The sequence below is a fragment of the Leptodactylus fuscus genome, chromosome 7, assembly GCF_031893055.1.
Source record: "Leptodactylus fuscus isolate aLepFus1 chromosome 7, aLepFus1.hap2, whole genome shotgun sequence".
NCBI lineage: Eukaryota > Metazoa > Chordata > Amphibia > Anura > Leptodactylidae > Leptodactylus > Leptodactylus fuscus.
The window spans coordinates 103,089,920-103,106,098 of NC_134271.1; the positions used below are offsets into that span (position 1 = coordinate 103,089,920).

A 16,179-nucleotide genomic window follows, 5' to 3' on the forward strand; every position below is an offset into this window, starting at 1 on the left:
AGTTGCCCATGTAGATAGATAGATAGATAGATAGATAGATAGATAGATAGATAGATAGATATTGACCAACTCACTGCTTTCAGTGGGGCCAGTTCTAGTCAGTGGGATCCATTGGTAGCCATTGTTTGTCAAGGAGCTGGCGCTTCTGTTATTTTACTCATTCTGTTTTTGATAGAGTGGAACAGTATAACCCAACACATTTCAGCTGGATATTAAACTTTTTCTAATATTTTTAATTATTTACCACAGATTGAGTCAAACCCTGGTAAATGATGTGGCCAGCTTGGCCAAAGAGATACATGATGTAGCTGGAGATGGGGATTCTCAGAGCTCTTCAGGAACAGGGCACAGTACCTCTATAAGTTCTATACCAAACACGCCAGCATCAATCATATCTGCAAGAGAAGAGGTGAGAATTGTCTTATTCAATAATTTTGATTGTTTTCCTTCATATTTTTAATTTATCATGTGTATAAAGGTACAGATTCTGTGGCATAAACTTCAAGTTTGCATTCTTTGGTTTTAAGAGCAATGAATTGTTTGAAATGTATCTATGCTTGAATGTATTTCATCCATAGGTATACAATCTAGAATTAGGTATAGTAATGCTAGTCCTATATCCCTACATTGCTCTATCTATAGTTCTGGAATAAGAAGGGCACTTTGTATCCATGTCCGTTTGTTTTACATTTTGGTTTATCAATGTTATTAAGATGTTGTTGTTTTTTCAGTTTTGGATCAGGCTTTAATAATATTTGTCCTACCATGACAAATGCTCTTAAATGTATCCCAACAGTTTTGTTTTACAAATCCCACCAAATGAATGCTCCTGTTGGCAAAACCCAAAATTAGAGAGGGACTTAGTGGTTTGAAGGTTTAGAAACGGCATGTATCATTTCCCTTGTGATGTCGCTTTAGGGGGATTGAATACTTGCTACTTCGCATTATTGCAGATTAGAGATGATTGTCAGCGGGGAACGGCTGTGATTTGGGGGCTCCTTCAAATTATAAGAAACAAACAACTCAGTTAAGGTGCATCAGTCATCTTGTACGCTTACACTGAAATTGGGGTAACCCTCTTTAGAGCCTATAGCTTTCTAATTGTAGTAAGTATGGATTTCCGTGACAAGCTGGTGGGCAGGCTTAGCCTGTGTGATGTACAAGTCAGGGCCGCAGTATGCTAAGAGATTGTACTAGTCCTAAACAGAGTTGACAGGGTCACTGTTCTAGCCCTTATCAGCACATGGCAGAGCTGACACAAGGCTCTATTAACCATCAATATCAGATATTAGCCCAGTCACTGCTAATAGGTAAGGTGGTCTGAAATCTAGGCAACAAGCTGTAAACCCTGGGAACACATATTCAGCAGCATCTGGCAAACTAAGCAAAATGGATAAAGCAATGTACTGGGTAAAATACTTCAATTAGTTTAAGCTACAACTTTAAATTTGATCTTCGAGATATCAGTACCCTTTTGAGGTCCTTACATGAGCAGGTTAGTATAAGCTAGGGAAAGTGATGCTTTTTGTATAGGGATTTCCAATTTACATTTTAACAGTTTTGTTATAGTGGTAACACTTGTGCAGCTGGGACCCAGAAAGCTGTGGGGTACACTCCTACCTAAAAAAAGAAAAATAATTGCCACTGATTTCATGGCTCATATTTAATGGTGAATTGGCACACTGGTGAGAGTGGGCTTGATGGAGGTGGTCTATAACCAGGGCTAAAGTAACAGTGAGAATACAATTTGCCCATACACTGTTTTTGCACAGGGACCCTCTACACTTCATCCTTGGGGAGTCATTTTATATGGCAACCTTTGTGGAATTCTGGATCTGTCCAAAGTAAGGAGTAACACAATAGCTGCATTAAGTATATGAAGGAGGCTTCGAACCCACCAAAGAAAAGGAGGCTCATTACTAACTAGTAGACATAGCTGGCATTCCTGTGTAATAAGAGTGGGGGTTCGGGCTGGGAAAATCTAATTGATTCATCTTGCCAAGTTAGGCTTGTTAATGAAGTTAATAAGAATAGAGGTCAGCCATTAGAAGTTCTCATACTTTATAACATCTCGTTTTATGTCGAGGAGTAGATTAATGGGAAAAAATGTTTAATACTTTCCCATAGTAAAAAGCAACCTGCCAGGAGAATGAGTCATGGGCACAGTAGTGTGTTCATGTATACTAGAATTACAGCTTACCATTCCTGTTTGCCGACAACACCCTGCATGCAATGGCTATTTTAATTCTGTGTTTTGTCTAGTGAAGCCACAAACCTCACGTGACCTGTTAGGTTTCCAGGTGCAGAATGAGATGCAAATCATAGATTTAAAAGGCCTATAAAAAGATCAAGTATTGCATATTAATCTACTTACATACAATAATAGCTTTCATTCCCGCAGCCCAGATGGAGGGAATTGGAGGATGGGTGTAGTGGTGGCAGATGATGTGCACCGGATAGATCAAGTGCTCTCAACCACTTTCCCCAGCTCTGCTCCTAGGGGAGACACCAATGAGGGGGCCTGCTGTACTACCTGATGATGGTGAGAGTAGTTCCCCTGGGTGCTTCTAGTTGGAGAGGGGGCCCCTCTACTATGAGCCAGTGTGATGGTGTTCGGAAGGGCCTTGAATGTGATGCAGGAATGACTCAGGCATATGTGCAGTTGAAATAGAGTTGAACTTTAATTCAGCAACTGAGCAGTGAAATAAGTAGCCTCTAAATGGGGGTTATAGTCTCCCCATACTCCACTCCACGGCACTCCAGGGTAGTCCTGACAGGGCTCTTGTTACCCTCTTAATTTAACAACTTTTCTCCATTGTAACGTTTTGACACCTTGCAACTAATTTCAGAGAAAGGTGGAAGGGGGATAAGTGGGGCCACTGCAACCTGACTAATTTATTATAATTTACACCAGAAAACTTCTCTAAATTATAGGTGAAAATCAAAGGAAATAGCTCAAACAGAGGGGGCACAGGCTCACTTATACTTATACTAAACTGCACTTGAGTTAGTATAATCACAGGAGGTTTAGGCATTGGTGATGTAATATGGGTATTAAAATGCCCATACTGTTCACAAATTTTTATGGAGCAAGCCAGGAGTAGATTGAGCAGAAGGGAGATGTAAAATGAACTTCCTATATATTTCCCATTACCGATGTAGCCATTCTTGGCTTTGGTTGAAAAATGCAGCAAAATCTGCAACAAAAAAAGCTGCGTTTTTCGTATTGTGGGACCTGAACCTATAGGAGTTCCCTAGTGAAGATTTCATTGCTTACTTTCCTGGGTTCTATTGGGTAAACCAATGGGTTTCTGGGCCAGTTCTGACTCTGGGTCACATAATTGCAACCAGTAACTGGCTCCCCAAGTTACTAAGCCTGCTCCCTCCTTCACAGGTAGTTGTGTACTATGGGAATGGACATTTCTATTTATAATTACGTATTCAGCTAGCCCCAATAGACCAGATAACTAGCAGTGAAAACAGGAGAGGAGGGAGAATGCAGAGTGACATGGGCGCTGGGTGATGTTCTGATGACATAAACCGGGGTCACCAGCCTGCAGACACATGATTCATATGTTCAATGGAACAGCAGAGCAAGAAAGTTTGGAAAAACTCCCTGGGGAACTCCTTTAAGAAGGGGATGCCTGGAAAGTATAATAAATTAATGTACCTGCAGGAAACATTGTAAAATAATAAATCAACCATTACTTATTGCTCAGTTTCTAACAAAACGTTATTGAATCCAGCGATAGTTCAGTGCCCATGCTGTGATGGACCTTGCTGGTCTCCATTTACTCTTCCTGAAGTGATGAGGTCCATTTATCTGTCACATATTGAGCACAATGACTGGCTGCAATGGTCTTGTGTGTATATCTAGTCCTTCATTCCTGCAGGGACAGTAAATCAAAAATAGTGGTGATCACAGGGCATCGACACTGGATCAGACACGTGAGAAATGGATGGTTTGATATTTTTCAGCCTTTCCTGCAAATGCTTTCATCTATTATACCAAGTTATTTTAATCATGGCAATTTTATGCCATTATATGCATATGTTCTGTAGCTCTAGTTTTAATGTGCAGTAATACTAAATGATCTGAAAAGGAAAGGCAATATTTCTCTGCAGGTGGTCTGCTCTGCTTCAAGCACACAATTAGACTGAACTAAGGGTCTCTGGAGGCTTCAGTCTCCAGTCCCACCCCGAAGCGCCAGTCAGTGGTTGGCAGAGTCAAACCAAGTCCCAAAATGAAAGGGGTCACAGGTCCGCAGTGGAAAAATCCATGACAGAAAAACCACACAGTTAGGATGTTGCAAAGCAATATAAAATTTGAGGTGTGTGCATCTCTGTGGTTTGTAGCTCTTGTTATTTGTTATGTGTAGTTATTGAGGTTTATCTAACTATTGAGATTTATTACTTTCTGGGATCATGTTTATTTAAGGAGTTTATTTGCCTATATGTGCATACAGCCTAGTACTGTAATTTGATTGAATGACACGCGGTATATGGGCTTATGTATGTACAATTGTGCATTAATCTACATGACCTGTTCCAGATTGCACTTTAACATGCTGCTAATACTAAATGTATATGTGTACAGCTTTATATGGCGATGTTACATATATTTTTGTGTCTGTATCCTTATAAGCATCTCCCTTCATCCTTCTTACATTGCTGCTTACCATTCCGTGGATTTTTTTTTTAGTGTAACTGTACTCTGTCTCTCCTATGTTATTGCTGTCTATTTATGTATTTAGTAATACAATAAAATAGATTTTCTGATTTTTCTTTTTTTCATCTAGTTGGGTTTAGGCTTTTACTCACTTACACCCATTTTTTATATCTTTATTAGGGTATGTTCACGCAGCATTTTTTGCAGGCGGATTTTGATACGGAATCCACCACAAAATCCTCCTGTAAAAATGGCTCCCATTGACTTCAATGTGGATTGACTTCAATGGGAGCCACTCGTTTGTTTTCCTCTAGTTAGTAGCGGAAGAAAGAAGCGACCTGACCTATCTTGCCGATACTTCTTTGGCTGAGTTGGCCGTGGCGTCCTGTTTAGGCCCATTCACTCGGACCTAATCAGGAGCGGGATGCCACAATGTAATTTGCTGTTATGGCTAGCCACACCAAAAAAACACACGGCGGACAATTTTTCTGCCATGTGAATGAGCCCTTATTGTGCCTATCTTTGAGGCTTATAGTCAGGAAGTTGCACAGAAATAGTGTAAAAACAAAAAGTATCCTTACTCTAAGTAACGTCATTGCATTAATTTCCTAATATGATTAAAAACAAGACCTCAGTACATACAGTATGTGCAACTAGAAATTAAGGTAAGTCCCGGTGCAGTCCAGAGATAAGTCATAAATCAGAAGTATTATCGGCAGTATCTAATACTCTTGTAATGACAGTCTTAGGCTGGTCTTACACATCCGTAGTGGTTTTTGCGGTCCGCAATTTGCTGATCAGTAACACTAAATTTCACACCAAAAAGTCATTCCGCAGACGTCCGTGTCCAGCCACATGTGCCCATAGAGTTCTATGGGACAGTCCGTGCCGTGCTGTGATGTCCGTGACTTTGTGGAACTGCAGTATTCACTGCGGACCTCGGTCACGGCACGACACACCACAGATAAAATATCTGGTGGTGTAATAGGCCGCACTGAATGCAATGTGTCCGCAATTGAGAACCCACAATTGCAGAACATTTGCAGACTAAACTTACTGTCGTGTAAGACCAGCCTTAGATGGCAATGGTCCTAAGTTCAGTAATCTGCAATGGAATTATATTGTGGAAAAATCTTCTTTTGGATTGAATTGTCAATTAAGTATTTTCATTGACTCTCATTTATTTTTACATCCATGAGTTTATCTTTTTTATTTTTTTGTTTTCTTTCTTTAACACAGATTCTTAAAAGAGACTCACAAAGGCCATACCCATTACAGGTGCATGACTGATTTTATTCATTTTTGTTTTATTATTTGTTTTTAGAATTTATTTTTCACCATTGTTAATGAGATGCTTGAAATTGGTCATTCATGAATGAGAAAAATAAAGTTTATGGTTGATATATGGAGAATCCACAAGTTACTTGACTGTATTATTCAGAATCTGTAGTGCAAAATATACATTTAATTCTGGCCAATTCAGTGCAAATAGTTCTTATGGTTTTTCCTGCCAACTGTTTGTAGATATCCTAAGAAAATCCGTTCTATGTGGATTTTTCCGAATGTTTCCTTAAAAAGTGAGTCTGTCAGCAGTAAATTCCTTATAGGTTATTCTATAGTTTCCAGATATGTGTCTGGTATTCAGCTATGGAGCATCATTTACATATAAATAGCTGATTTATGCATATGCAAATGAAGGACATATATTATATTATATTACATTATATGTTTGTAACTTTAGTAAGAATTTATTGCATATTGTTGTGCAATTCTTTGTTTTGCTCCCTTTCCAGTTGGTTCATCATATACCAGAGGCAAGTCTAAATTATCAGAAAGTTCCACCAGGCTCGGCTGGATTGAAGGACTTTGATCAGAACATGAATGACAACCGCGATGATGATCCCATGAAGAGAAGGGCTAGAAACCGGGAAGAGGTAGATAAGTCACATTCACATACATTGAGAAAGTCTTCAAACCCTTTCACTCTTTTCACATTTTGTTATGTTGCATCCTTGTGCTAAAATAAAACAATAACACCCCCCTCCCCATCATTTTTGCTAATTTATTGAAAAGGAAAAAGTTTACAACCTCTAACCAGCTTAGGTATGATGCCACAAGGTTTCTACACCAGAATCTGGGGATATTCTGCTGTTCTTCTCTACAGATCCTCCCAAACTCTGTCTAGCTAGATGGGGACAGCCATTTTCAGGTCTCTCCAGAGATGTTTGAATGGGTTCAAGTTTGGGTGCTGCACTCACTGTAGGGATGGTTACTGGGCCAGCGATGAGAAGTGGCTGGCTTCCTTCATATTTGATGCCAAAAAGTTCAACCTTGGCTTAATCAGACCAGAGAATCTTGTTTCAGAAAGTTTTGCACACTTAGGGTCTGTTCTCATGGCAGAAAATGAAGAGGAAATTCCTCTTCGTTTTCTGTTGTTGGCATTTTCGTGCGGGCTACCTGCTATGGAATGCTGATGCAGTGCATCAGCATTCCATCACGGCATCCTGCTCCTGATTAGGTCCTGATAAATGGGCCTAATCAGGAGGGAGTCTTGAGCTGTGGAATCTGTGGCAAGATTGAGCAGGATGCTTCTTTTTTCCACGCCCTGCTGCAATCACTGTCTCCCATTGAAAACAATGGGGGGCGGATTTGGGTGGAAATCTGCTCCCAAATCCACAGCAAATTCCTTTGTGTGAACTAACCCTTATGTGTCTCTGCACAATCCTGTCTCTAAGTTTTACAGTAAATTCTCTCCTCTTTGTGACTTGGTTTTGCTGTAACAACTGTGAGACCTTATACAGACGTAGGTGTGTCTTTCCAAATAATGTCCCATCAATTAAATTTACCAGAAAAGTTGGAGAGCTAAGTTTCAAGTGTTATAGCAACGCGTCTGAATACATGTCCATGCAAAACTTTTTCTCTTGCAAAAATTTATAAAAATTTTCACATTCAAATTATGGGGCATTGTGTGCAAACTGGTACCAAAACAAATTATTAAAAAGTGAAAGAGCCTGAAGACTTTCCCATTGCATGTGTGTGTTCTTTATAGCAGAAAAGTAAAATATCCTCAAGTAAGAGGTTTCATTGTTTCTTTATAGAAGACTCTCAATTATCCATGTGCAGTGATCCATTCCACAGGATCCAGTCAATTGGCTGAGATGCCCCTGTGTTATGGAACAGACCACTGCACATAGACAATGGGGGAGCAATAAACATAAACTGTTCTATTAAAAGAAACTCTTCAGCTGCTCTTTTCATTTCCATGATTTAACCAAAGTTTACCAAACATATAAATATAGTTGGTTGCTACCATTTATGTTATTATCTTTGGTATCCTCATTTATGGTTGTGAACAAGTTTTGTGAATATTTTATATAGGGTTAGCATAAAGTATGGACCTCTTAACAGCAAATCGACATATAGATGTCACTTGGCATCTTCGATCTAACAAATTTAACTTAACCTCTTAGCATTTTTTTCATAACAGTGATGCTCCCCAATAAAACCAACAGCCAGTGGTGTAACTAGGAATGGCAGGGCCCCAAAGCCAACATTTAACATGGCTCCCCATTTTCACACACCAGAGTATACCAATCAGAGACCGAGGGGAGGATGCAAACATAAAAAAACACTGTTACTTACCTCTCCTGGGCTCCGGCACACTCTCTGCTGATGTCGGCCATCTTCAATGATGGACCAGACGTCATTTGAATCAGGCCTGCGTGGCGACGAATTATGACACAGGCCTGGCCCAGGTGACGTCTGGGACGTCACCAAGTAGGCCCGAGGCCTGCCAGAGCCTGGAGAGGTAAGTAACAGTGTTGTTTATGTTCCCTCACCTTTCCTAGCCCTCCCATCATTATACTCAGTGGGTCTGAAAAGTCCCCCGAGTAGAATGATGACTGTGTATGTGGGATTTGCAGGACAGCGGCATCACTTGCTGATTCCGACTGCTGCTCACAGCCTCTACAGAAGGGAAAGTGCCGGCAACCGTGAACAGGAGAGTGAATTGGTAAGTAAATAGGGCCCGTTACTTGCTGGAGTTACTCCAGCAGGTAATGGCCTATTAAAAAAAATAATAAAATCAGGGGCCCACCGGGCCCCTTAATGTCCCGGGCCCTGTGGCAGCCGCTACCGCTGTGGTATTTACGCCCCTGACAACAGCCTTTTTTTTTTTTAAATGTAGATTGGGAGCCCCATATAGTGATCACAATGTACATTTATTTTACTATCAGTATGTCTTTGTAGAATGGGAGGAAATCCACGCAAACACGGGGAGAACATAGAAACTCCTTGCAGATGTTGTTCCTGGCGGGATTTGAACCCAGGTCTCCAGCACTGTACAGCCTTCTTAAAAGACCTGTGTACCAGTTTGTTAGTTACAATAACCCACAAGTGACACCACCCAGATTTTGCATAAATACAAGCTACTGTCTTGTTTGAGCTACAAAAGTAGAGAAAGTAGATATTGGAGAAGAAGTGTACGTTGTCACAAAATGTCATACAGTGTTATCTTATTAAATGATCATATCTCTTCTTAAATGTTGCAGGTAATATTTGACAACCTCATGTTGAATCCTGTATCACAGCTGTCACATACAATTTGTACCAATACAGAAGTACTTACTGAAAAAATGAAGTAGGTTATTTGAATTTACTTAATATATGTATTTACTTAATAAATATATATATATATATATATATATATATATATATATGTATATACAGTACATATTTTTCAAGACTATATTATAATGTGTGCATTTTTTTTTTTTTTTTTTTTTTTTTTTTTTTTTTTACCAGAGTGCTGTTTTTGAATAAAGAAAAAAGTTGGGAAGAAATTGAAGCAAAAATTAATTCTGAAAATGAAGTGCCAATACTGAAAACATCTAACAAGGTAAATATCTATCACTTAAATGGAGTTTCCCGTCATCCGGGGAAATAATTGAATGTGCGAGATTTTCCCTGATGACAGACAGATAGGGAATGTGAAATAAGTATATACAATGGTGTAGGGCTGAGCTAGTATTGTCAGCATACAGTACATATGAAGCGGGTTGTAGACTAATAAGTTCTGTTCGCTGGGTATTTGAAATATTAGACTGGTTTAAGACAGAACCTGGTGGATACTTACCTGCTGCCCTAATTTAATGGTCATCATTGATAGGTCGAGGATAGCTACCCCAAGTGGAATATATTGGGGAATTGTCTCTGTTTTTTAATTAGATTCAGTGAACAAGGACACTGCTCAACGGAGACAAGCCATGCTATGTTTATGGCAATTCACTGATTGTTTTCCCCGATCACCGTAGCTGAAGCTAAGTTCACATCTGCCTTAGACTTTCCATTGAAGACTCACTAAAACAGATATTGGCAGATAGAAGTTCTGCATGTAGGACCTTTCACTGCATCGGGAAACCTGATGGACACCCGGTGTCGGTGGGTAATCACTGTTTTAGCAGTCTAGCTCACCATCGTCGTTCGGGTCTGCTGGTGGACCTGGTAGAGCTGGGCACACATGTCAACCTAAAACACTACCCAAAATGTATTTATTTTTTTTCTTACCACTATTACTAATACAGACACCTGTATATAACAATACCTAAGGGCTAGTTCATTCGGGATTCCGTATGTACACATTCCGTGATGGCTGCTGCAACGGGATGCTGGTGCAGTGCACTGGCATCTCGTTGCAGCTTTCCTCTCCGGATTAGGCCGAAATGAATGGGCCTAGTCCGGAGGGTGGTGTCGCGAGGTGGACGCCTGCAGAATCCGCTTGAAAAAAGGGCAGCTTGTGTCTTTTTACCGCGAGCGAGAACAAACTGCTCACAGAAAAAAGGAAATGACTGTCTCCCATTGATTTTAATGAGAGGCGTTTTTTTAGCAGGATTTTACATCAAAATCCTGACCATTTTGCCCCATGTAAAAAGACCTAGGCCAAGTATAAAAAAAAGAAAAAAAAAATTTGTTATGGTTTAGCATTCCTAAAATGCCAACCACTGTTTGTTTTACCATAAAAAAAATGTTAAAAGCAACATTTTCATTGTTCTCTCTAGATGTTTAGAAAGTGTGAAGAATAAGGCAAAGGGGAAATTTATGGGACTAAATGGATTCTGTGTGATCTGCATATGGAGAGGGAGGTGTGAGGGAATTGTTGGGTAGCAGGCAGAGATGGGCTTTAAGATTAGGTTGACCCCTTATGGGGTAAAAACTTTTAATAGTTCAGGAAATGTCTTACTTGGCTCATTTTATATCATTTGTTTTTAAGGAAATCAGTTCTATTCTGAAAGTTCTGCGAAGAGTTCAGAAACAGCTGGAAGGTATGTGCTCCATTTCCATGTACTTTTATTTAAGGGTACCTTCACACGGAGTTACGCTCCGTAAAATGTAGTAAGTAGAGATGAGCGAACAGTGTTCTATCGAATACATGTTCGATCGGATATCAGGCTGTTCGATGTGTTCGATTCGAATCGAACATCACGTGGCAAACTCCAAAAAAATTTGATTCCCCTCCCACCTTCCCTGGCGCTTTTTTTGCACCAATAACAGCGCAGGGGAGGTGGGACAGGAACTACGACACCGGAGGCATCGAAAAAAAATCGGAAAAAGTCATTGGCTGCCGAAATCAGGTGACCTCCATTTTAGACGAATAGTAGATTTCAAATCCGGGTCATATGAGAATGTGAACTTTGTGACTAAGAGACAGGGATAGCTGTACAGGCAGGGATAGCTAGGGATAACCTTTATTTAGGTAGGAATGTTATTAAAAATAACTTTTTGGGGCTCTATCGGGTGTGTAATTGTGATTTTTGTGACATAAACTTTTTCCAATAGGAATGCATTGGACAGTGCTGATTGGCCAGAGTACGGAACTCGACCAATCAGCGCTGGCTCTGCTGGAGGAGGCGGAGTCTAAGATCGCTCCACACCAGTCTCCATTCAGGTCCGACCTTAGACTCCGTCTCCTCCGGCAGAGCCAGCGCTGATTGGTCGAATTCCGTACTCTGGCCAATCAGCGCTGGCCAATGCATTCCTATGGATTCCTATATTCACACTCGGCTCTGCTACATCACACGCTCGGCTCTGCTATATCAGATGGGCTGACCGGCTCATCAGATGTAGCAGAGCCGAGTGTGCACACTCGGCTCTGCTACATCACACACTCGGCTCTGCTATATCAGATGGGCTGACCGGCACATCAGATGTAGCAGAGCCGAGTGTGCACACTCGGCTCTTCTACATCACACACTCGGCTCTGCTATATCAGATGGGCTGACCGGCACATCAGATGTAGCAGAGCCGAGTGTGCACACTCGGCATTGCTACATCACACACTCGGCTCTGCTATATCAGATGGGCTGACCGGAACATCAGATGTAGCAGAGCCGAGTGTGCACACTCGGCTCTGCTACATCACACACTCGGCTCTGCTATATCAGATAGGCTGATTGCATGGAAATCCCTGTCATCCCTGTCATTGCATTGGCCAGCGCTGATTGGCCAGAGTACGGAATTCGACCAATCAGCGCTGGCTCTGCTGGAGGAGGCGGAGTCTAAGATCGCTCCACACCAGTCTCCATTCAGGTCTGACCTTAGACTCCGCCTCCTCCGGCAGAGCACACTCGGCTCTGCTATATCAGATGGGCTGACTGGCACACGGTGTAGTTCAGCAGAACTGGCTCAGCACTGCTAAGTCTCTGCATTCGCATAGGAATGCATTGGCCAGCCTTCGGCCAATCAGCGCTGGCTCTGCCGGAGGAGGCGGAGTCTAAGGTCGGACCTGAATGGAGACTGGTGTGGAGCGATCTTAGACTCCGCCTCCTCCAGCAGAGCCAGCGCTGATTGGTCGAATTCCGTACTCTGGCCAATCAGCGCTGGCCAATGCATTCTATTAGCCCGATGAAGTAGAGCTGAATGTGTGTGCTTAGCACACACATTCAGCTCTACTTCATCGGGCTAATAGAATGTACTGGCCAATCAGCGCTGGCCAATGCATTCTATTAGCGTGAGCTGAGTTTGCACAGGGGTTCTAGTGCACCCTCGGATCTGCTACATCTGATGCACACTCGGCTTTGCTACATCTGATGCACACTCGGCTCTGCTACATCTGATGCACACTCGGCTCTGCTACATCTGTTGTGCCGGTCAGCCCATCTGATATAGCAGAGCCGAGTGTGTGATGTAGCAGAGCCGAGTGTGCACACTCGGCTCTGCTACATCTGATGTGCCGGTCAGCCCATCTGATATAGCAGAGCCGAGTGTGTGATGTAGCAGAGCCGAGTGTGAATATAGGAATCCATAGGAATGCATTGGCCAGCGCTGATTGGCCAGAGTACGGAATTCGACCAATCAGCGCTGGCTCTGCCAGAGGAGGCGGAGTCTATGGTCGGACCTGAATGGAGACTGGTGTGGAGCGATCTTAGACTCCACCTCCTCCAGCAGAGCCAGTGCTGATTGGTCGAATTCCGTACTCTGGCCAATCAGCGTGGCCAATGCATTTCTATGGGGAAAAGTTAGCTTGCGAAAATCGCAAGCTGACAGGGATTTCCATTAAATAAAGTGACTTTTATGCCCCCAGACATGCTTCCCCTGCTGTCCCAGTGTCATTCCAGGGTGTTGGTATCATTTCCTGGGGCTGTTCGAATCGAATTTCGGACCTCGAACATTTTAGTGTTCGCTCATCTCTAGTAGTAAGCCATTGAGTTTCGAATAGCACGCACCCATAGGAATAAATGGAAGCGGACGGCACGCAGACTTTGCCGGCGGCCCGCTGCTTAACCCCTTGCGTGCCGGCTGCGTCCATTCATTCCTATGGGTGCGTGCTATTCAAAACGGAAGTTTCGAATAGTACTCGCTCATCGCTATTTAAGATGTTTTGGGTCCTGCAGAGCTTTTAAACTTTTTTTTTTTTTTTTTTTTTGTAAATCCATGTTTGTTAAATTAAGTCTCCACCTAGGTCGTGCATAAGCACATGGGAACATCTATGGTAAAACATTACTGAATGTATGTTTCATGGTTTTGTTTTTTTAAGTCCTTGCAGAAAAATTTTAACCTATGCCATATTTAACTTTTTCCGCTATGGCCTGGTTCACATCTGCACATTGGTTTTCATTTGGGGGTGTGCTTGGGGACCCCAGAATGGAAACCTAGTCCGCATTAAAAAAAAATTGGTTACCTTAGGAAACCACGGTCCCCATAGACTTTAATGGGGTCCGTGTGGTTTCTGCACGAAAAATGCGGAGATAAAAGTGCTGCTTGTAGTGCTTTTCTACCTGCATTTTTCATGCAAAGACGGGAGCAGAAACCCCGAATGTAGATGTGAACCGGCCATAAGTTAGGGCCCCTTCACACGGCATAAGCGCGCCGCTCATTTAGACACGTATACACGTGTCCGAGCGCGACGCTTCAAAACAGAACCCATTGATTTCAATGGGAAGCGCGCGTATATGCCGATTATATGTGCTCTTCCCATTGAAATCAATGGGCTCTGTTTTGAAGCACCGCGCTCGGACACGTGTATACGTATCTAAATTAGCGGCACGCTTACGCCGTGTGATGGGTCCCTTTAGTTTTCTTAATCGTTTTTGTTTTTCAAGCATTCATGTACAGTAAAAGATTCTCCTTATTCTTCCACCCATATGGGGTTTTTTTTGTATTCCAATGTAATGTAGGTGCATAAGGCATCTTTTCTTGCAGGGCAAGTTGTAGTCTTTTAGTTGTAATTTTATTTATACCATTTTAATATTGTGATTAGAGATGAGCGAACACCGTTCGATTGAATGGGCATTCGATCGAATATCAGGCCGTTAAAGGTATTCGATTCCAATCGAATACCACAAGGCAAACTCACTAAAAATTTGTATCCCCTCCCACCTTCCCTGGTGGTTTTTTTTTGCACCAATAACTGCGCAGCGGAGGTGGGACAGGAACTACAACAACGGAGGCATTGAAAAAAAATCTGAAAAAGTAATTGGCTGGCTAAATCAGGTGACCTCCACTTTATACGAATAGTGGATTTAATATCCGGGTCATATGAGACTGTGAACTATGTGACTGTGAGACAGGAATAGATGTACTGGCAGGGTCAGCTAGGGATTACCTTTATTTAGGGGGGGGGAGTGTTACTCACCCAGCTCTTTGGGGCTCTATCTCTTCTGGACTCCTGTCAGCTTGCGATATGCACAAGCTGACTTTTTCCCATAGGAATGCATTGACCAGCGTTGATTGGCCGAATGCCATACAGAGTACAGCATTCGGCCAATCAACGCTGGTTCTGCCGGAGGAGGCAGAGTCTAAGATCGGTCTACAGCAGTCTCCATTGTGGTCTGATCTCAGATGTGCACGCTGAGCTCTACTACACTTTCAGATGCAGCAGAACTGACTGTGTGCTGAACCCTGCTATATTTCAGATGTAGTAGAACTAGCTGTGTGGAGTATAAGACATGATGTAACAGCAGAATAGTGACTGCAGCTCTAGATGTGACTATGGGAAAAAGTTAGCTCGCGCATATCACAAGCTGACAGGGATTCCGACGTAATACAGTGACTTGGGCTTGTTTGATGCCCCCAGGCATGCTTCCCCTGCTGTCCCAGTTGCATTCTAGAGGTGTTGTCCTCATTTGCTGGGGTGTCATAGTGGACTTGGTGACCCTCCTGAGTCGAATTGTGGGTTCCCCTGAAACGAAGCATTTTTCGCCACAGATTATAATGGGTTTGATATTCGTTCGAATAGTCGAATATTGAGCAGCTATTCGAAACGAATATCGAATATTTTACTGTTCACTCATCTCTTATTGTGATCACTAATTTTTGAGGGAGGAAAAAGGGTGAAAAAACGCACACACAAGGTGAACAACACTTATCTATTCCTCTTGCTGTTCCACTGATGTTTGATTGTTAGTAGGTCACTATTAAATAAATATTATTTTGTGTCCTAACAATAATGTTTTATTTCCCCCTTAGTTATAAATGCAATTATTGACCCGGCCGGACACCTTGAGGTCATCCCTTCTACTAACAAGAAAACCTCTCCTGTCATTCATCCTTCAGCACCCCAAGCTAGGACTAATAACTCTGTTTCAAAGATAGAGTCGCATCAACCAGTCCGCATGAGAAATTACATGCTCAAGTCCAACTCTGGCTCTTCAAGATCACCGGAATCCAGCTTTGGCAGAGATGAGGAAGATGCTTATATTGTTTGATTTTTTTTTTTTTTTAAGATTATTTATTTCACTTTTTTATTTTTTTTTTTTATTTTTTTTTTATATATAAACATCCCTTATTGTAATTGTGTTTATGTGGCTTCTGGTATGGTATCTTAAGTACTTGTGCTTGTCTGTAGGACTTGGTTCTCACAAATGCACAAAGTCTGTGTTTTGCAAATGAATGTTAAGTTTACTCTGAAGTTCGCACTGTTTACCAGCTCATGCTCCACACAGAAGCAAATTTACTTGAATCCTTTTTTTGACATAGAATTTGATTTTGCTTCCAAAAAAATGTGCCATAAATTG

At 41.9% G+C, this 16,179-nt stretch overlaps 1 protein-coding gene across 4 annotated transcripts in view; it reads left to right on the forward strand.

Annotated features, from left to right (window-relative positions):
- CEP170B (centrosomal protein 170B) overlaps positions 1 to 15,870 on the forward strand; it is a 68,452-nt gene extending 52,582 nt beyond the window's left edge. For 2 of the 4 annotated variants that reach the window (XM_075282632.1, XM_075282630.1), the window contains 7 exons: positions 250 to 409; positions 5,909 to 5,947; positions 6,463 to 6,603; positions 9,220 to 9,308; positions 9,473 to 9,566; positions 10,938 to 10,989; positions 15,632 to 15,870. In XM_075282632.1, coding sequence (XP_075138733.1) covers positions 250 to 409; positions 5,909 to 5,947; positions 6,463 to 6,603; positions 9,220 to 9,308; positions 9,473 to 9,566; positions 10,938 to 10,989; positions 15,632 to 15,870 — 814 coding nt within the window. The remainder of the gene's footprint in view (positions 1 to 249; positions 410 to 5,908; positions 5,948 to 6,462; positions 6,604 to 9,219; positions 9,309 to 9,472; positions 9,567 to 10,937; positions 10,990 to 15,631) is intronic. The other 2 variants (XM_075282629.1, XM_075282631.1) reach the window with 1 other exon arrangement.
- The last annotated feature ends 309 nt before the right edge of the window (positions 15,871 to 16,179 follow it).